Below are 21,650 nucleotides of genomic sequence, written 5' to 3'. Positions count from 1 at the left end.
TTTTCCACTGATTCTTAAAATTCTTAGCTCCCAGGACGCTGCTGCTTTAGAAAGTAGGTTTGTTAACCAAGGCTGTTGTAATAAGATTCAATGTTTATTTTAGATAATTCTGGCTTCAGGGTTGAGGTTGTATTAGATAAAAGGAAAATTAAAGATAGAGAAACCAACCAGAATTGAGCTGCAGTGACAGTGAAAAAACAGGATCCATGGGGACAGGGACAGAATGAACATTTCAGAGTCAGGACAGATAACACTGATTAGTGGTGGAGAGACAGGGTAGAGTCAGGCATAATGGAAAGCTGGGCCAGTGATGGCTGGTGACACTGACAAGGTAAGGCACAGCTTAAGAGTGGACTAGGCAGAACAATCGTTAGAGATCTAAAAAAAAAAAAAAACCCCACAATTGGAAATATTTGATTAAAGTCGGAAGAAAGAAGTTTTTATAACTAGAGATTTGGAATATAGATTTTGGAATAGCTTATAGCTGGCAAGGTAGGTGGTATGAATACTGTTGACAATTGGAAAATATGACCTCTAAACACCAAGCAATATTTGTATTTGAGATGGTGGTAGGAGCATCATCCACCCTGTGCATATAGCCTCCTCCCTGATTGGGAGCTCATCGCTACAAGTCATTTGGACAGCTTTAAACCTGGAGCGATCTTTACCTTTAAGTCTAAATGTAGCTTTCTTTATCCATTGGTTCAAAATTAACTTTATTCAATTTGTTAACCTGAAAATAAAAGGCCAAAGTTAGAAGCAATAAACATTTATTTGAGATCACTGCCCGCCCACCCCACCCGCTCCCCCCCCCCCAAAAAAAAAGAAAAACTATTCAGGGGCACAGATTCAGACAGAAGCCCAAATTGTGTTCTGATTAAGAGAAAAAGGCAAGGGGTATTTATAGATAAGCTAACATAGTGAGACTATTTCTAAATAGTCTAAAAATAGACTATTCTAAATAGACTATTTCAGATCTAAAAAATAAAGGCTGGGGAGGTGTTCAATAAAGAAGGGACACACTTTCTGCCAGAGTAGAGACTTAAGTAATATCCCTTGAATGAATATGAGTACAATATTCCCAAAATTCTATTCACCTACTTTCTTTGGGCCATGTTAATAGTACTTTTGTGTAGGTTTTGTTTTATAAACCATCTCAAATACTTCTCGGTAGATGAAATTTACAATAAAATAAACAAAATGCATAATTCATTTTGTATAGTAACTATTAATGCATTTTTCAGTTTGTAGTAAAAAAAAATCCTGAAATCTGTTTTTTAGGAACTTCTATAAAATTTTGTATCTCCCATTCTGAGTACAGATGTTCAGTCACCTTTTGGGTACAGTCTTGTAGAACTGTCCTTTTCTCTGTATTACCTTTCATTTAATGAGTTACAGCTCATTATTCTAGCTTTTTAACCACTCTAAATCTTGATTCTGACATCCAGCATATTAGCGATAACTCTTAGCTTCACATCATCCCCAAATTTGATGAGCATGCCATCGTGTTGTTATCTAAGTTCTCAATCAAAATGTTGAATGAAAAGGACTGAGCATTCACCCCTCAGCATTCAGCCACAGGAAGACATACTGTTCCATTAATCAACTTTATTTGTAACTACAAAAATCCATCTAGCTTCCTATAATTGTTTACAAGAGTATGAGGAGAGAGTTTTTGTCAAAGTACTTTCTACCTGTAATATCCTCTTCTTCTCTACCATTCTTGTAAACGCATGAGAAATAAATTATATCACTTTCTCTGGAATTGATCTCAGTGAGCCCATTTTGATGCCGATTGCCCACTTCTTCTTTATTAAAATACTAGAGGCCTGGTGCACAAAATCCATGCAAGGGGCTTGGCCCTTGCAGCTTTGCTTGCCTCAGCCCTCACAGCCCCAGTTTCCTCTGGAAGGATGTCCGGAAGGTCGTTCAGCTGTCCAACCTAATTAGCATATTACTCTTTTATTAATAGATTCACAAGCTTTTTAATAATATGTCCTTGGACTTTTTTGGTCAGAATTGGTCACTGCCATAGCTTTGTGGTAACCTGCTATAGTTCTATCACTTCTGGCTAGGCCCAGCCCTCCGGGGCAAAGGCAATGTCTTAAGGGCTTGCAACCCAGGCCAACTTACAAAACACCCAAAAAGAGTGAGTCCTTTAACAGCTGATAGTTCCTTTCAGGTAGCGATGCTATTTAGTAGGCAGACAGGGTGCTATGGGAATGCAGCTGCAGAATATATTTCCTACACTGATTTGACCTGTCTTTGCTTTACTGTGTTTATTTTCCTTATTCTGTCTGTTGAGCTACAGATAACAGTGGTTACAATTATTATTCTTCAATTCCTATTCTATTACTTTCTCCTTTCAAGGATTCAGGCCTCTACTACTCTTGATTCTAGTCTTGTTCTCAGTTTTATATATTTTTTTCTGTCCATTTTCCTCCCACTTCTTCAAGTTTGACTTAAATGCATTTTTTCTTGTTTTTGTTGTTTCTCCTATTAGAACCCCATTGTTTGCCTATAGGTCTATTATAATTCATAGCCTAAAATACGTAATCACATTCTTCATTACTGTCTATACTGCAAACACTTTACTCTCTATCTCCTTCTTTCTCAAAAGCATCTTTTTTGGTAAAAACATTAATATCATAATACCACCTGTGTTTCCCTTAACCTCATATCTAAGACAATTAAGTCCCAGCAGCTACTTTTCAGATTTTTCATCAGTTTTATTCCTTCCCACTTATATTACCAATGTGAGTACAATCAGTTCATTTGATGAGTTTTAACAGTTTTTTCTTGGATAAGTGGAATCATGATTGGGGAAGGCGAGGGGCAGTATGTTGGCTTTTTAAAATATATACTATGTATTAGGTGTTCTGCTGGGGGCTTTGCTTATGTTATTTTATAACATCTGTTTAATAAGATTAGCATGCCAGGCCCATACAGTTCAATCTTGATATGGCATCATGTTGGAATAAACTAAAATATTGTCAAATTTCTGAGATGATTCAAAGGGTTGGAACAATGAATTACCATACTGGAGATATTAAATATACTGTTTTTCTCATTGCTGTTTCATCATTGCAGGGCTTTGAGCAGGAGAAAAATAACAACAGTTATCTGGAGGGTCATAATAATCGTTTTCTGTGTCATTATGTTTTATGTCTCAAGTTGAACAAAAGTGCTTTATCATGTATGTCCTTGGGAAATTTTTTCTGTTGAGTGCCCAATCAAACTGATGTATTATTAGGCTACTTTTTAATTTCAAACAATGAGGACAAACTGAAGTGACCTCAGAGATTGTCACCCATTGCTGGATTCATGGGGAGCTAAGGAAGCAAAGAGAACTTTCCTCGCAGGAAAAGGGTTCTTCCATCTTCACTGCCCTCACGGTGTGTTCTGTTATTCTGTGACAGTCTGCTGTCTCCTGAATCTTGCTTGACAGCCTGGCCTTCCCCTTCTTCCTCAGTCTCTACCACTTTCTCTGTCTGACATTAGAAGTTCCTGGAGAAAGGATCTGACTGAGAATCTGCACCCTCTCTTCTGTAGTCCTTTTTGTACTTTTAATTCAATTTCATAATTTTTGCTTTTACTCTGTATCTCCAATCTGATTAAATTTCCTCATATTTAATTTAGAACATTCCAATCTTCTTCCCATCTGTTTATATTAAAATATATATATTCCAAAAGTATAAATATAAATAAATGTATATAATTATTTTTGCTTGTGCTTTAATTTACATTTATAATATATATTTAGTTTTTTCACTTTTTTTGGAATATAACTGAGAAGTAAAAGTTGTATATATTTAAGGTGTATGATTTGATGATTTGATATAATTATATGCTGCAAAATAATTACCACACTCAAGCTGGTTAACATATCATTAGCATATCCATCACCTCGTGTAGTTAGCATTTGTGTGTGTATGTTCTAAGAGCAATTCAGTTCTATCTTCTTAGCAATGTTAAGTATATAATATGGTATTGTTAATTATATTCTCCATGCTGTACAAATCCCCAGAACTTATTCATCCTGTACATCTGAAACTTTGTACCCTCTGTACATCTTCCCATTTCCCCCACCCCAACCTCTGACAACCATCATCCTACTATATTCTTCTAGGAGTTCAACTATTTTAGATCCCACCTACAAGTGAAATCATACAGTATTTATCTGTCTGTGTCTGATTTATTTCACTTAGTATAATGTCCTTCAACTTCATCTATGTTGTTGCAAATGGCAAGATTTCCTTCCTTCTTAAGGCTGCATAATATTCCAGTTGTGTGTGTGTTTCTTTCTCCATTCACCTGTTGACAGACACTTAGATTGTTTTCATATCTTGTTTCTTGGCTATTATGAATAATACTGCAATGGGAATGTAGATATATCTTTGAGATACTTATTTTATTTCCTTTGGTTATAACCTGTAGTGGGAATGCTGTATCATAAGGTACTAATTCTATTTTTAATTCTTTTCCTGATAAATTATGATAGCCAACATCCATTGAGCATTTATAAACATGAAATACCTTTCTCTAAGTGCTCTCTCTCTAGTAACTCATTTTATTCTGCTATCAACAGGATTAGTCAGATATTATTTTCATTCTTATGTTATAAATAAGAAACAGAGAAGTTAAGGAACTTGCATAAGTTTTCTCAACTAGGGAATGCCACAATTTGTTTCCTCATCCATATAATTTGGTCCTAGAGTGTGTCTCTTAATACATTAATGGCCTCTGTTCTTCTTTATGTAGATTAGTTTGTCCTTTTCCCCCAAAATACTTATAGTATTTCACCTTTTACACATATTCAGCATTTTATATTTCTAGCCCAATAGTAATAAACTATCCAGGCTTCATTCTAGTCTTAGCCAGTTAACTAAGAATGCTGTATATTTAGTCCAATATTGGCATCTTGTACTGCAGTGTGATCACTAGGTAGCTAGTAAGATAATATAATTTAACAAGCAACAACACTAAATACAAAACCATTAACCAAAAGGGAGAAGTAGGCTAAGATATTAGCAACTGGTAGCCTTTAAATGCTGAGAATGTTTTCTTCCAACACTTTCCTCTTTTTGCTTTTTATTTCCATATATCTGTATACAGAACTGTAATGTTGACAAGCCCTTAGATTTTGAGTCTCCATGTGAATCCAGGCCAGAGCCAAAGTTTTAACTTTGTGGTCTGTATATTCAGTCCCTGAATTTTGAATAATCTAAGTGTAAATTTATTTCACCTGATCATTTCCAACATCTGCAAAAGAAATGTATAGCCTAAAATGGGTTAGTTGGCACTATCTCAGTTCTCTAGAATGACAAGACTTGAAAATTTTTATCTCATCTGTTTTTCAATTCATCAAAATTTAGGACATGAAAAGAATGAGTGCAGTACATTTTAAGTTCAGATGGAATCGTCATTGCTTTCTTGGATCAAAGCTATATTTCAAAATATACACAGGTATAGCCTCAACTTCCTAAGCTGATGATGATTGTAATGAGATCCCTTCAAAGTTTAGATGGCGGTAGAGCATAAAGTAAAACAAAGGAACTATCTTCAATACTTCCTGAGTGGTATCTTGACTTTGTGAAATTGTTACCACATGTGAGCATTGTGAAGTTACAGAACTTCATGTGCCCATGGATAGATATGGACGTCCCTGTAAGCCAAAGAAGTTGGACTTTAACATAGGATCCGGATAGAGAACATGGAAGGAGGGACATGATTGGTTAGGCGTGTGGGGGTAATAATAATTCTCACATAAGTGGAGTTGTTAAGGTCTTTTGACCTAATTCCCATCTTTAGTGGCCTTCAAGCACCATTTGTTCATTATTTTATATATGCCTGCTCTAATTAGCATGGAACTATTCATTGCCACATACCAAAAGCTTATCATTACTTGCTCTGTGTGTTTGATCAACAAAGAGACAAAAGTTCACAGGAGTGCTCCACCCATCCCTGCATGCCACACAAGCTTTGACCTTGAGGATAAAACATCATTTTTAAAAGGACTCAAGATGTTGGATCTCCTCCTCTATGTGATTTCTATATCTGTGACTGTCTTCCCACCTCTCTTCCCCATCTCATACACTGAAAGTGATGTTACACCTTCTCCTTTATATCTATGATTTTGGAGAATAATAATAGTAACTGCAATGGCCAGCTCCTTGTTTCAGACCATCTATTCTGCAGAAAAATTCTTTGGCGTAGGTGTAATAATTACCTCCATTTTGCAGACAAAAATATCGAGGCTTGAAAATGTTTAATGACAGACACAAACTAATATCACTAGTAACAAGTGTTCTGGCTGACTTTGAACTTAGGTCTTCCTTATGTCTAGGTGCATGCTATTAGCCACCATGGTACTATGCCTCTTTAACGGAAACAACTTACTAAGTGCTTGCCATGCAGTCAGCCCTGCTTAGTGCTTTCACTTGATCCTCATAATAATCCTATGCCGTGGTACTATTATCATCCCCATTTTATAAATCAGAGTTTGCAGATGTCTTCTATAAAGGTCCACATAGTAAATATTTTAAACTTTGTGGGGCCATATTTTCTTTATCACAATTAGTCACCATTGTTCTTGCTGTGCAAAAGCCACTATAGACAACACTTAAAACATTGGGTGTGGTTCTGTTCCAACAAAACTGTATTTCCAAAATATAGGCAATGGCTGGATTTGACCTGCAGGCCACAATTTGCCAATCTTTCTTATAGATAATAAAATTGAAGTTTAGGGGATTCAAAGAGCTATCTATAATAATAAAAGCATAATATGCTAATTAGACTGGATGGCCAGATGACCTTCTGGACTACATTCTGGAAGACCTTCCAGATGAAGCTGCGGGGGTGGGGGTGGGGTGAGGGGAGCTGCGAGGGCCAAGCCCCTTGCATGAATTTCGTGCACCAGCCCTCTAGTTGTGAGATATAGACCTAGGTTGGCTTGATATCAAAGGCCAGATTCTATCCATGTGTTATATTGTCTTCCTTATCATAGTTTTCATTTATCTCTTTAGTGGGTTGAACTAAGTTCCCCCACAAGATATGTTTAAATCCTGACCCCCAGTTCCTGTGAATGTGATCTTATTTTTAAATAGAATCTTTGCAGGTATAACAAAGTTAAGGAACTTGATTTGAGAGCATCCTAGATCTACAGTGGGCTCTAAATCTAATGATGGGCATGTTTATAATAGAAAGGAGATATTTGACATATCTGAGGCATATATAAAGAAAAGACAGAATTGGAATCATGCTGCCACAGACAAGGAATCTAGGAGTCACCAGAAACTGGAAGGGTAAGGAAAGGTTTTCTCCTACAGACGTGGAGGGAGTACAGCCCTACTAACACCTTAATTCCAGACTTCTGGCTCCAGAACTATGGGAGGATACATTTTTGTCATTTGAAGTCACCAAGTTTGTGATAATTTGTTATCACAGCCCTAGGAAACTAATAAACTCTATTTTCAAGGGAAATTTCTGGTTTCTCTTGAAACTTTTTTAGTGGTTGGAAGATTCTCTCTGTGAATTGAAAGTATACATATCCATGGCTCTTGGAGATGGTTACTGTAATTAAGAGATTGCTAACTTCCAATTTTCTTAGAAGAAAATAAGTGCCTCACCCTTTCTGAATTTTTTTATTCCTTTAGCAGGTATATCATTAAATATCCATAAATAAAACCATAAGATATTTGTTTGGCTATAGAAGGCAAGAGAAGCCTAAATGTAAGTCTTTGGATTAGCTGATGTGCAATCCATTAGGAAAGAAATTTATTGGTAAGTGAAACAAATTCACCGTTACCAGCATGCAGTATAAATCTAAGCTGGGAGTAATATTTAATTTTACACCTTAGCGATATTTCAGAAGTTTTTACAGTAACTTGCAAGGAGTTAATGTACTGTGAATTCATTCCAGCACATTGATTTCTGTATTAGCCCAGTGAAAGATGCAGTTCTTTGGTTAAAGCAACTTTTAGATGTAAATTTTCTTCATCCTGTAATCCATAATTTAGAATTTAAAGTAACAGCTTGTGTCGTTGCTCATGAATACAAATCATTGTTGGGATGACCCCACATTTCAGCAAATAAAAATGGAGTTTCATCCCTGAAGTGTGTTTCAGGCAATCAGATCATTTCATGGTGGAGGGTGGCTCTGACTGCAGGCTGCCTTGTTCAACCTTGTTCTAGGTAGTCATGCGCTCTAGGTATTTTTCATGCCTCTTGTTGCCACCTTCAGGAATTATCTTTATGTGCTGGTGTTAGTAATATGCAGGTACTGATGGAAGTAGAACTCAGTCCATCTAATGAAGCTTAAGCCTCAGGAATTCTCTCCTGCATGGGTGTCTTCCAAGCGAGGTTTCTAGCTCGACTTCCCGTAGATGTGTCCCTGTGATGAGCATTGTGAGCCTGACTGCTGGGTCTCTGTATCTTCTACCTTTTCCTACAATACAAGCAGCACTTCCTCGTCTGCTTCTATACTGGAATTATGAGTTATGTTTTTGCATTGCTTTAGTTGGGGGAGAATCTTTACTTTAGAAATGTAGATTATCACTCTAAGGGGCAGCAGAGGACGCCAAAGGGAAATTTCATCTGCAGAGACCCTGCTGCACAGTTGGTGCCATGCTGAAATTAAGGACCCAGGTGTCCCCAGATCCCCCACATATTCAAGAGAAGCCAGAAATCTTTATTTTCATCAGAAATCCCTCACTACAGAACTCTTGGCCTCAGAATAAGTATACAGAGTAGGGCAAAGTAGGTTTACAGTTGTATCAGAAACAGTTTATTCTTGTATTATTAATTGCATTATTTTCCATATGAACAACTGTATTTGCCCCACTCTATGTAAATAAACAAGAAAATAAATAAGCAGGCAGACAATAAATAAATCCTGTGTGCTGGCCCAGTATAATGTCTAGAATCTAGATTCAGGTCAGAGCTTCCTTTAGGACCTCACAGATGAAGCAAAAAAAGACAAAGACACTTTTTTTCTAAGCTTATATTTTTCTGAATCCCCTGGGATATTTAGAAGCATCTATCTACTCACAAACTGGCCATTATTCATTGTTATAATTAGTTCATTAAACCTGTCTTAACAGTTGGAAAATGAAGTTGCTGTTTAAAGAGCTGGTTCACCGGTCATTCTGAAGATAATAATTTCCATTTAGACAGTATATTAGCTGTGTGTACATGTGAGAGCTAATTATCAGTGATAGTCTATCGTGTTTCAATATTTTCTTTAATTTATATGTAAATGCAATATAGGAAAATGTGTAACATGTATATGTACATCATATATGTATATATTTATGTACACAGTATCATATTTAGTGGTCTTTAAGGCTAAAGCCTAGTCATTAGTCATTTTAATTTAACTTCTAAATTTTTCAGTTACCTGTTAAGAAGGTGACTTGTTCTCATGCTATCTTTTCTTACACTCACGAGCCCACCTGAATTACTATCGGGCATTTGAATCAACTTTCTGAGCCCTCACCATGACAGCCCGTGTGGCCCCACTTGACCTAGCCAATGCTATACTTCTTTCCAGCCTCAAATTCTTGTACAGAGGATTTCTCTCCTGGTTTTTGGGGATTTTGGGGTTCACTCCCATCTTAACTTAATGTGTGATATCTCTCCTGCCTAGATTGTCATCTGCATATCTTTTATTTTATTTTTCTGTGCTTTAGAGGTTATTTACTTTAAGTTAAACTATGATATATTGAAGTTGCTATTTTGGGCCATTAGTGTAGCAGTCAATCAGACATGGAATGGGTTAGAACAGATTGGGGACCTTGGCGTCCAGTGAAGGGGCCATGAACATGAGCCAGGTGAGGGATAATGAGTGTCTGGCCTTGGCTGGTGGCAGCAGACTTGGAAGGACAGAGATGGGCTCAAACAACAATTGCTTTACTGGTCCAATACAGAATCTCTCATCTTTTCAATGTTATCTTAGGCTTTAATTTGCCTGGAAATGATCTGGAATGCAAATTGGCACCCACATTTGATCATTATTACCCTATAGCTTTTTTTTTTTTTTTTTTTTTTTTTTTTGCTAAAGCATCTCCACGGAATTATAATTTCTATCAAACACTAGCACTAAAAACAGGATAAGAAAAACGCATTTTTACTCTGCTATTAGCTTTTAGTAGTGGCAAAATATTAGTATCTGATTTATATTTGAAAATTTCCACAAACTTCTACTTATTACATTTTCATTTTTACAGAATGAAAGGGATATTTTTTAAAGGTGGGTATTTTATTTTTACATAAGGAAACTGAATTGCTAAGATTTAAAATTCCATTCCAGATCACATAAGGTTAGACCTTGATTTATAATCCATATTACCAGTCCTTTTTAAATAATAAATTATAAATTTTCCTGAAATACATGTCCATTTGACTCAACTTTTGCAAAGTCACATTCTAATTTGATGATGTCTCTGTTCGTTCTGTGCTAACTGCTGACACAGCTTAATCTTATTTTTTCAGAGCATTATATAGAGGGTCTCAAAATATCCTAAATATTTATTTCATGGGGCTTTTTATTTCCTTTTCTGAAAATATAGTTTACTATGCCAAGGCTGGTCCATGAACTGTGCAGTGGTTTATGGTGTAGTACGAAATGTAACAGACCATGTCAGACTCTCAGTGGATCAATGCCACTAAGATAACTCACTATGTCCATCTTTTATCAAAATTGGGTTGACTGGGGCACTCTGTTTAAGTCCAGGACCTTGCCTGATAGAGCAGCTATTATCTGGAACATTTCCAGTTGGTGGACATAGGGAAAGAAAGAAAGTGTGGCAAATTACACTAGGGCTCTTAAAGCTTTCTCCTAGAGGTCACATGCTCACTTCTCACATTTCATTGGCTAAAGCAAATTAAGATCCCACCTCACTTCAAGAAGCTGGGAAGTGCAATTACACTACATCTCTAGGATCAAACCCTGAAATATTTGGCATGCTCTAACAAATACAAGGCATGCTTTGAGATCAGCTATTCGAACTTTATGGTAATGTAGAGAATGTTTGGTATAATTTAAGATTTTTCTCATGGCAAGGAACACAGGCTCTTACAGACACAGTTCCAAGAATTACTTGGTAATATTGGCTTGTCAACAATCTGTATACCTCTGTAATGTTTCAAATGCCGAGTTTGTTATGTGGTTAAATCATTCAGTCACTTTAATTTTAACAGTGCTTATTTGCACTAATGATAGAAAGCATTTAGTACACACAGTCCTGATGGAACAGTTCAGATTGTTCTGCATCTGATGTTCCATTTATCCTTAATATCCCCAATATCTTCTAAGAGAAAAACATCTTTCTTGTCTGCCAGAGAAACCTGGCACAAGGTTGTTAATGCTGAAACTCTGTCTATGTGAACAACTGGAGATGGCATCGTGATGAATTTGCCTGGACAATTCAATTTAAAACATCCGTTTGTCATATTATTTGGTTGACTGGTTAAATTTATACTGATCCATTTAGTTATAGCAAGTGAACCAGATGGAACAATTAGTCAAAAACCTGTTTGTGCCACAAATTATCCCAATAAATTTCCTCACAGGAATTGAAACCAGGATCCATTTATATTACCTCAAACTGTTATATAATTTTCATGTCATTTGTATCATATAATTTAAGTAGTTGATTATGTACCTTTTATTTCCCTTCTCATTAATAAGACTGATCTCTACGCCCTGGCTGGTTGGGCTCAGTCGGCTGGGAGTCATTCTGTGCACCAAGAGGTTGCCAGTTCGATTCAGGGCACATACCCAGGTTGCGGGCTCAATCCCCAGTAGGGGGCGTGCAGGAGGCAGCTGATGGATGGATCAATGTTTCTCTTCCTCTCCCTTCCTCCCTCTCTAAAATTAACTGAAACATTTTTGTCAAAAGCCTGGTAGCCTCCAAAATATGAATTTCTTTAAGAGCAGGGTTTGATTTTCTACCTTGTCAGTCCAGCACTAAAGAGAACATTCTGGGGCCATCATACTGATTTTCTTTTTTCTTTTTTTACTTGATCGTGAGCTGGGTATCACCGTCAGGTCTGGGTTCAATTTCCCTTTCTATTTCTGTCCATTCTATAAAATGAAGCTTTTGGCCTAGATGACCTTGAACCTACATTTAAAATAAAGTTCACATGCTGTATTATTAAAAAGTGCTTTACACTTAAACGATTCTTTTCTTCTGGTAAATGGAATACAATTTAATAAATAATTATTCTGAGGAATATATTTGAGTTTGAAGGAGTCCAGGCGAACATATTTTGTCAATATAATTATTTGAATTTTATGTAACTTCTAAATCAGCAGTATTTCATGTACCTGATTTTGGGTCCAAATAAGATACTTTGTTACGTACAGCCATAACCATCACTTTATAATGTTAACATTGGAGAGTCTATGTGCTGATGAGGTTTTAAATATGCAGTAAAGATTATTTTTCTACTCGCAAATGGGATTTCAAAATATTTCTTTTAATAACTTAAATTTTTCAAAGAAGAAATAATGGGAATGTAGATACTTTCCAACTCTCTCCTCTTGGGCTTTACAGAGGCCTATGCAGGGTTGGAATCATCTTTGAAAGAATGTGACTAGTTTCATGGGCAGTATTCTCAGGCGAAAATATAAATTCACCAAAGCAAGCTGGCAACCTTACTGAGGTTGATCTATATTTCTACACACTAATGGACTGATATACTATATAATAAAAGGCTAATATGCAAATTGACCAAATGGCACACCAGGGGGCAGACGCTCAATGCAGGAGCTTCCCCCTGGTGGTCAGTGTACCCCCACAGGGGGAGTGCCACACAGCCAGAAGCCCTTAGCCAGGTTCACGGCTGGCGAGCACAGTGGCTCCATGGCAGTCGGATATCCCCCAAGGGCTCCCAGACTGCGAGAGGATACAGGCCAGGCTGAGGGACACCACCCCCCAGTGCACAAATTTTGTGCACCGGGCCTCTAGTTTTAAATAAATGTCCAATACTGCCAGTCTTCCCTTGAATACAAAGTATTGATCTAATTTCTCAAATTGTCTTTCTTGCAACCATGTCAAAAACATCCACCCTCATATTCCTTACCTCTTCTAAACAAATATATACTTTAAACTACTTTGATGTAAGTCATCAGATACTTTTTAGTATGGTACATTCATTACTAGATAAAAAAATAGTATTAAAATGTGTAAATTGCCCTAACCGGTTTGGCTCGGTGGATAGAGCGTCAACCTGCAGACTCAAGGGTCCCAGGTTCGATTCCGGTCAAGGGCATGTGCCTTGGTTGCGGGCACATCCCCAGTAGGTGGTGTGTAGGAGGCAGCTGATCAATGTTTCTCTCTCATCGATGTTTCTAACTCTCTATCCCTCTCCCTTCCTCTCTGTAAAAAAAAATCAATAAAATATATTTTTAAAAAGTGTGTAAATTAAAACAGTAAATCTTCAAATATTGAGAAATGAAAACATCACTTTATTTTAACTCACAAATTTCTCCCAGATCTTCACTTTGAAATGGGGACGAGACAATCAGTATTTTCTTCATTTTTTCCTGTCTTATTTTTGGTCCTGTGTTTTCATTATTCTAGCAAAGTGCCAACAAATAGAACATGCACTGTATTTGCCATTACTTTACACAGTAGGAAAATATAAGTAAATTAAACTAGGTTTTTTTCCTCAGGCTATGAATATCATCAGTGTTTCTTATCCTTCAAAAGAGGCTCTTATAGAGGGAAAAATGTGTTAGTCCTTGAATGATGGAGGGGAAAAAATTACAGTAGGTAATATCCTAGGAAGTAGTTTCATTACAAAGACAGCCTTATACATAGAGCTGTGTTTTTCCTATGTCCTAGCCTAAAGAGCAATATTTTAAGGTTAGCAATGTAGATTGAAAAGCCATTCCAGGTCTCTGGGCTTCAGCCTGAATGAGTATGTCATTAAATAAAGCCCTTCAATTATAACATAGATAGAGATAATAATCACAGATCTTATTTAGTTCATCTGTATTCATAATAACAACAGATATTTTTGGGTACCTGCTATCTGTAATGTATATGGTTTACAAAAATCACAATGTTGGGTATATGCTCTACTGATAATTCTGTAATAAATACTTCATATCTAACTTCATATGCATACAGGTAACTAAACTAGAAGATGGAAACATCTCCAGGTTAAATAATATGATGGTCCAAGCAATGTATTCTGCATATGATTTACAGTGTAAAAATATATATTTTTAAATCCTCAGCCTAGGATATGTTTTTGATGAGAGAGAGAGAGAGAGAGAGAGAGAGAGAGAGAGAGAGAGAGAAAGAGAAACAGAGAAACATTGATGTGAGAGAGAAATGTCAATCCTTTGCCTCCCATGCGGTCAGACCTGGGATTGAACCTGCAACTTGGGTACATGTCCTGACCAGGAATGAAACCCAGGACTCTTCGGTGCTCCAATCAACTGAGCCACACTGGCCAGGACTGTAAAATATTTTTGATAGAAAAACAGTTTCTTTTATATCAATTGGATTTATATTTTTGAAATTTGCCAGAGAAGGTATTCTGTAATATATTTTATGCAAATGAGTTTTTAAAACATTAGTGAAGTTTCCATAGTCAGGAATTTGAATTCTCATTTGGCAGGTTAACCTTGTACATAGCCACATGTGATCATCTTCTATTGCCAAAAATTGTAAGTCTCAAGTATGTGGGTAAAACTAATCTTTTCAATTATGAGATAGGGATGAGAATATGCAATTATTAATGGTTTTCACGAAGGGCTTTCCTTTGGGGTATACTCTAGCATGAATATAACTATCCTGAAAAATAAATGTCACTGGCGCTGTTGAATTTCAAAACTATTTTATACTCATTGAATTTATGACCTTGAGTTTCATAGAGATCCTCTCGGTTTATGTCTTATCGGGACGAAAAATATAAAACAGTGTATGAGAGGCTCTCTAATTAAAACCATTCAGTATACAAATATAGAGAAAAATAAAAATGAGCCAGCAAGGCTAAACTGGCTAGAGAAAGAGTAGTTTTGCATGAGGAAAGGCATAAATATTACTGAAGAACATGGAATAGTCTATGTGGACAGATTTTGAGACAGAGGAAAGGGAAGGGCAGGAGCAAAACAAGTTAGGGATGCAGTTCTCAGCCTTGACGGCACATTAGACTCCCCGGGGGACCTTTGAAAAGTACCGGTGCCTAGATCCATCTCGGAGACTCTGGTCAAATTGGTCTGTGGAATGTCCTGGGCAATAGGAATATATTTTACAGTCAAGATGAAATTCCTTGTTTAGAGGCTCTTGTAAAGAATTGTATAGTTTTTGCAAACTAGTTGGCACTTTATTTTCAAGGCACTGGAGAGTCAGCAAAGAGTTTAAAAGGAGTAGCATAAATCGTGTATTTTTATCTTTCTTTTTTTTTAGATTGTTTATTAAATTTACTTTTTATTATAGTTGATACAGCTTCAGAAGAGAAACTTTTTCCTCAACGTGACTGACCAATATTAAAAGAGAATGCGTAGGGAAAAGGGGAGTCTAGTGAAGAGATTGTTGCTGTATTCCAGACCAGAAAGTGAGATCTTGAACCAGGGACTGACAAAGGAATTTTGGAGTAGGGGCCATATTTAGGACATTTTGACATAAGAACTTATTCCACCTATTAACATATGTGCGAGAAAATGGAGGAAGACCTAAGATGACTCGGGTTTTTATTTTGGATAATCTGTTAGGTGCATCAAAAACTTACCACAGACTTAGCTCAAAACATTAGCTCGGCTCCCAAGGGTCAGCAGTACAGACGTGGTTTCTCCAGTTTCTCTGCTTATGTTTCTCACCAGGCTACAGGCAACGTGTGGGCCAAGGCCGAGGTCTCAGCAGAAGCTTCACCGGGGGAGGCTCCCTTGGAATTATTGGCAGAATTCATCTCCACACGCCTGTAGAGCTGAGGCCTGTTTTCTTGCTGGCTGACAGCCAGTGGCTGCTCGCAGGCCCTTGACATTGCTCTCACTCCCCTGCTATGTGGCCAGGCATAACATGCCTGTTTGTTTATTCAAGGCCAGCAGGAGAATCTTCCTCCACAAAAAAGGGCCCAGTCACTCTTCTAAGGTTTTTCACCCAATTATCCAGGCTGTTCATCCCGATAATCTCTCTCCTAGTAAACTCAAAATCAACTGATTTGTCATGTTAATTCTATATGTGAGTTCCTTTCCCCTTTGCTAAACACTAAAACCTAATCATGGGAGTGCCATCCTAGCACATTCACAGATCCTGCCCAAAACCAAGGGGAAGAGGTTATGTAGGCATGCCCGTCAGTGTATAAGAATTAGATATGTTGTAGTTAATTAAGATGAGGAATATAATAGAATTAGAATGCTTTGTGGGTCTCAACCCCTGAAAATACATCCTGCATATCAGATATTTACATTACGATTCATAACAGTAGCAAAATTGTTGTTATGAAGTAGCAACAAAAATAATTTTATGGTTGGGGGTCACCACAACATGAGGAACTGTATTAAAGGGTCGCGGCATTAGGAAGGTTGAGAACCACTGCTTTAGGAGAAAATCAATTGCCCCAGTTTTAGACATGTTGAATTTGGGGGTAGTTGGCTATCCAACTTGAGTGGATGAGTAGGTTGTATAAGAACTCATTCGAGATATCAGACTTAGAAATATGTATTTGATAGTGATTATTTGAGGTGATAGTTAAATAATTAGATTATCTAGAGAAAGATGATAGCAAGAACTGAGCTGAGGACAAGAGCAAGACCAAGTAAAGTTACAACATATGCATCTGTATTTCAATCCATATCACTTGATTACAGTCCAATATCTCATTAGATGCCCTTTCACTATGCCTCTATTTTCCTCTTTCAATATTATCCAGATTGACTCTATTATGCTCCCTATCTCCAGACAGAATTATAGGAATTGGTTGGACACAACACCCAGTGAAGGAAATGATCTCATTAGCCCTGAACTGCCTCTTTTCTTCTTGTCAGAAAGAACTAAGTGTGCACTTTTCCCTGCTCCTTCCATCCCAGAATTATCTGTGAAGTAAACAGGTGGTACAAATTTGGGTTGCAGATATAATCATAAGTATCTGCCTCTGAGAACTTTTGTCTGTGTATGTGAGTAGAAAACTATCAAGGTCCCTATGGCAGTATTGTTGAGCAACCTGAGCTCTAATAATAGCAAGTGAATTTGATCAGTACGTTTTGAACAGACTTTCCTCCCTTCTCTTGGATCTTTTTCTCTCAGGTTATATTCAAGAAGAATGTTCCATCCCCTGCCCATTTGATTGCAAGTTAAGCGATTGGTCCAGCTGGGGGTCTTGCAGTTCATCTTGTGGGATTGGCGTGAGAATTCGATCCAAATGGCTAAAAGAAAAACCTTACAATGGAGGTCGCCCATGTCCCAAACTGGATCTCAAGAATCAGGTACAGTGCATGAAGCAGCAAATAAAAAGCTAAAAAATTATCTTCTTTATTATTTCCTATTGAAATTGAAGCCATTATCTTGTTAGAAGCAGCTCATAAAAGGTTATCACAAGCTCAGAAGAGAGGGGTTCAGCAGCAGATATGAATATGATACAATTAGTCATAGAAGCCTTGGGCACTCCTGGGTAGTTGTTGAGTTCAACTTGATATTATTAGCAGTAATAGTGTTTATAAAAATTACATCCAATTGATGTTAAATAATCTTGAATTGTAATTTGATTATCTGTGATAATAAAAGTGATGTGTATAGATACACATATACACACACGTGCGCATATGTATTCATGTTGGGAGAATGTCAATTAATATGGCCATAAATATAATTACTGGTCTGGTCTTGTCATATAGTGCAAAAATGGTGTTCTATTTTACCTTTACCTAACTCTTCCTTCTAGTTTTTTGTTGTTGTTCTCAGCCTTGCCAGTGTTTCCATAGCTCTTCATGTCTCTTCTGAGCTATTTCTTTACATGTTTTCCCCCAAATCAAAGCTGTCTTCATAAAATGGAACTCTCAAGAATACCCTTCCGTGTAGATGTCTAACCAAAGTACCATCCTAAGCAAAATTGATTTGAGTATTTCAGTTGACTTTACCCATATAACAGAGTCTAAATTTAGGTACGAATTATAATAAAGAACTAAATTTTCTCCAACAATTGCATACTTATTATTAGATTAGGGCTGACACATATTTTTTAATCTAGTTGAATGGGCAGGGAAAAAGGTGATGAGAGTTAGAAGTTCTTTATTAGAGAGGTGAAGTGTGTCTTATGTGGGTATGTAGAGTCTCTATACTCCAGAACTGCTTCAACAGAATAGCTACGCGGGCTTGTATTACTAATTCTAGTATATGAATTTCTGTCATCTTAACCCCATTTTGATTAGACTTTCTGTATAGGTTGTCTAATGGAAGGGAAAGCCATGCATCTATTTTTAATTAATTTTAATAGTATGTCTGGTACTACTTGGATTTAGATATCATTTGTCAATTCAAGAGCAATATCCCTAGCTATTTTTTCTAAGTTTTGACAAAAGGCATATAATTCATTGAAAATGAAAACTTATCATTCCAACAAAAGCACTTAAGTTCTAAGACAGGGCACAATGTGATGTGTCTTGTATTTTAAGGTTCTGTGGTAAAATAATGACCTGGTTTTCCCCCCGGCAAAGCAAATATAAAGCTATTGGGGAAAATAAGGCAGAGGACCAAGTACTATAGTTTGGTGAATGGACGATTAATGAAGGGATTTAATTAATGAAAGTAGGAGAGAGATAATTAGAAAAGAGATAATCCGAGGAGATACGCCTTCAGCCCAAGTCTTCAAAAGGAAGACTCTCAAGTGAATATTTTCTATGAAGACTGTTTAACCATTCCTCAGAGATTTTTCTAGGAATTTAAAATGGAAACGCTATTAAGAATTTATAGTTATAAAAATACGGTAATTTTTATATTTTTTTTCAAAAGCAACAATGAAAGCCAAGTCCTTATAACACTGGTATTATATATTATTTTAATATGTTTATTTTATGAACTAGGAAATTATCAAAGGAATAAAAGGATTTTATTTGAGCACAGACTTTAGGACAATATTTTCAATACACAAAGGCAAATGTGCAGAAATGTGTCTATCAAATTTGAAAGTATGAATGAGATAAATGTACTTGTAAGCTGCTGTGGCCTAAAGGAAACATGTTCTAAACATTTCATTTACATATAAAACATGTAGCCTTATGAAGTAGTACAAACTAATAACCCCAGGTTCAACAATTTAGATACATTCCATAAATTAAAATTAAGTCAGGTGTGTCTGTCTGCAGGCAATGTTTCTTTTCAGTTCCAGAAAGGCATTATGGCATTGCAAAGTTGATTGTGCGTTGTGATGCTCAGAAATAAATCCTGACATTAATGATCAGCAATTGAATTGAGTATTGCCTGTATTCTAATAGAAAGAGGTTTCAGATATCTAGCATGTATATGGCTTAATTAAACTTGAATCGGAAAACTTCACCCCAGTCCATACTTACATTTTAAAAGAAGCTAATTGATAACAGCAATAACAAATAGGCACCCCTCTCATTTATAATCTGTGAATGGCAAGGGAAGATACTATTGTAAAAATCCTAAGTTTCAGAGAAACTTTTCTAAAGCAAGCACATACTTACCTATAAGCATATTTGTGGAAAGCTTGAACCCTCTGTGTATGTGATGTTATATATAGAATTCTTTTGAAGTTATCCGCATTCTCTTAAGTTACTTGAAAATAATGGGGTTGTCAGGAATTTTCATTATTTAGGAAATATCTCCAAGCTTCTATTATTTATGCTGATGCTTCTGTGGAAGAGGCCGCTATTTGTTTTTCTAAGCTGGAAATGTGGTCTAGTTAGAAGTATACCCACTTGAGGCTCTTTTGTAAAGTTCAATTTTACAACTGGCCTTAGGACATTTCTCTTCTTTCCAGCTGGTGTTTAGGTTCAGATTCATTTTTCTATTTTTGGAACCATATTAATATGCTATCATCCATTCACTCACAAGAGTATAAAAAAATGCAACCGAATTAACCAGTAAGAGAGGCACTTATCCTTAGCACCTGTGCATGTAGAACATTCAGTGTGTGTCAGATTGAGCCTGGCGTACTCTTCGTAAAAAAACATATTAAACTTTGTCTTGTGTATGGGCTGCCTATTATGCATATGCCTGTGTAAATGTTAGATACCTGCATGTGCTTATTCATTCTCCTCCTCTGTTTCTCTGTGGGTCTTTTTGAGGGCAAGGGCTGTCTTTCTACTTCTGTAGTGCATTCAAGCCCCTCGTGGATTGTCAGATTATATCCATTGGATGCTTTATTTGAGAAGAAGCCTTCTCTTTGGATTGGTGGGTAGGCAGTTCCATAGAAAGACAAAATATGTAAGAACTCTGATCTCTTATGCTGTGATTTTTCATTTGAATTCTCAAAAACATCCACTCTTCTAGAGAAAAGAAATAAGAACCTCCAAAATATCATTGCCCAGAGTCTTTCAAAACTTGCATGAGCCATAGCTGGTTTGCTCAGTGCATAGAGCATCAGCCTGTAGACTGAAGAGTCCCAGGTTCGATTGTAGTCAAGGGCACATGCCCTGGTTGTGGGCTCAATCCCCAGTAGGCAACCAATCGATGATTCTCTTTCATCATTGATGTTTCTCTCTCTGAATTCAATAAAAATATATTTTAAAAAACTTGCCTGAAAAATCCTGGTGTTTGGATCCCATTGAAATATAACTCAGTGATGTGCAAGGAAAGGTTGGTTACTATAACGTGTATACTGTTCTGAATCTGTTAGTGAAATCAACATTTATAATCTCTCATTAAACAGCCTCTCTTTGACACCAAAACCCATCAACAAGATAGCTTTCTCTAGAAGTGCCAATAGCACAGCAATACTTGAGTAGCTTTCTGCTAAATATATTTGTGATGCTAAATTGCTGCAGCATGCCGTTCACCCAAAGCTCTCATCTAAGTGGAAAACTTCTACATAGTTTAATGGATTATCAGATCAGTTGGTTGATGCCCTTGACACTACTGAGCATAATAAAATACACAATGCATTTTAATTTGTTGTCATCTGTAATGTGTTGGGTGGATTTAAGAGCACTTGTGCTATATGTTTTTGTGATACTTTTTCTTTCTTTTGGAATTCTGCTTAACAGAAAATTAAATATGGGGACATTAAAGCTTCATTGGACTTGCATTTCCTTTTATGAGTTCTTCACACAATTGAAGGCAAGAGAATTCCAGGAAATTATATTGTGCTTATCTGTTGCAAATCTTGTTTTCACAGTGTGTTTGAATAAAAATCTTAGGTTGAGATTCATTACTTATACTTTTACAAATGCATGCTCTCCATTTAAATACATTTTTGAAAGAGTTTTTATTCTTGCAACAGACTGAGAAGGTACAAACTAAATATGTGTGATCTCTAGAAAAATTGCTATTTTAAAGGTGTGCCTTCTCCCTGAAGAGAAGTGGCCTAAGTTTGGACATGATGAGTAAAATACATTTTATTTTTCATAGCACTTCATTTTTCATAGCAGGGTAAAAATGTTTTCAGGAGTACTTTTTTCTTTAAATATATATACAGAAACATTTTCACATGAACATTTCTTCCTTAGCAGGCTT

At 36.5% G+C, this 21,650-nt stretch overlaps 1 protein-coding gene across 1 annotated transcript in view; it reads left to right on the top strand.

Annotated features, from left to right (window-relative positions):
- Positions 1–21,650, top strand: part of THSD7B (thrombospondin type 1 domain containing 7B) — an 838,394-nt gene that overhangs the window by 608,003 nt on the left and 208,741 nt on the right. Inside the window, exon 15 of the mRNA XM_070423466.1 lies at positions 17,262–17,440. Coding sequence (XP_070279567.1) covers positions 17,262–17,440 — 179 coding nt within the window. The remainder of the gene's footprint in view (positions 1–17,261; positions 17,441–21,650) is intronic.

The sequence above is a fragment of the Myotis yumanensis genome, unplaced genomic scaffold, assembly GCF_028538775.1.
Source record: "Myotis yumanensis isolate MYYU_CA2020_CCGP unplaced genomic scaffold, mMyoYum1.0.hap1 SCAF_8, whole genome shotgun sequence".
Taxonomy (NCBI): domain Eukaryota; kingdom Metazoa; phylum Chordata; class Mammalia; order Chiroptera; family Vespertilionidae; genus Myotis; species Myotis yumanensis.
The sequence above is the reverse complement of the archived record's forward strand: the minus strand, read 5'-3'. Positions and strand labels throughout refer to the sequence as shown.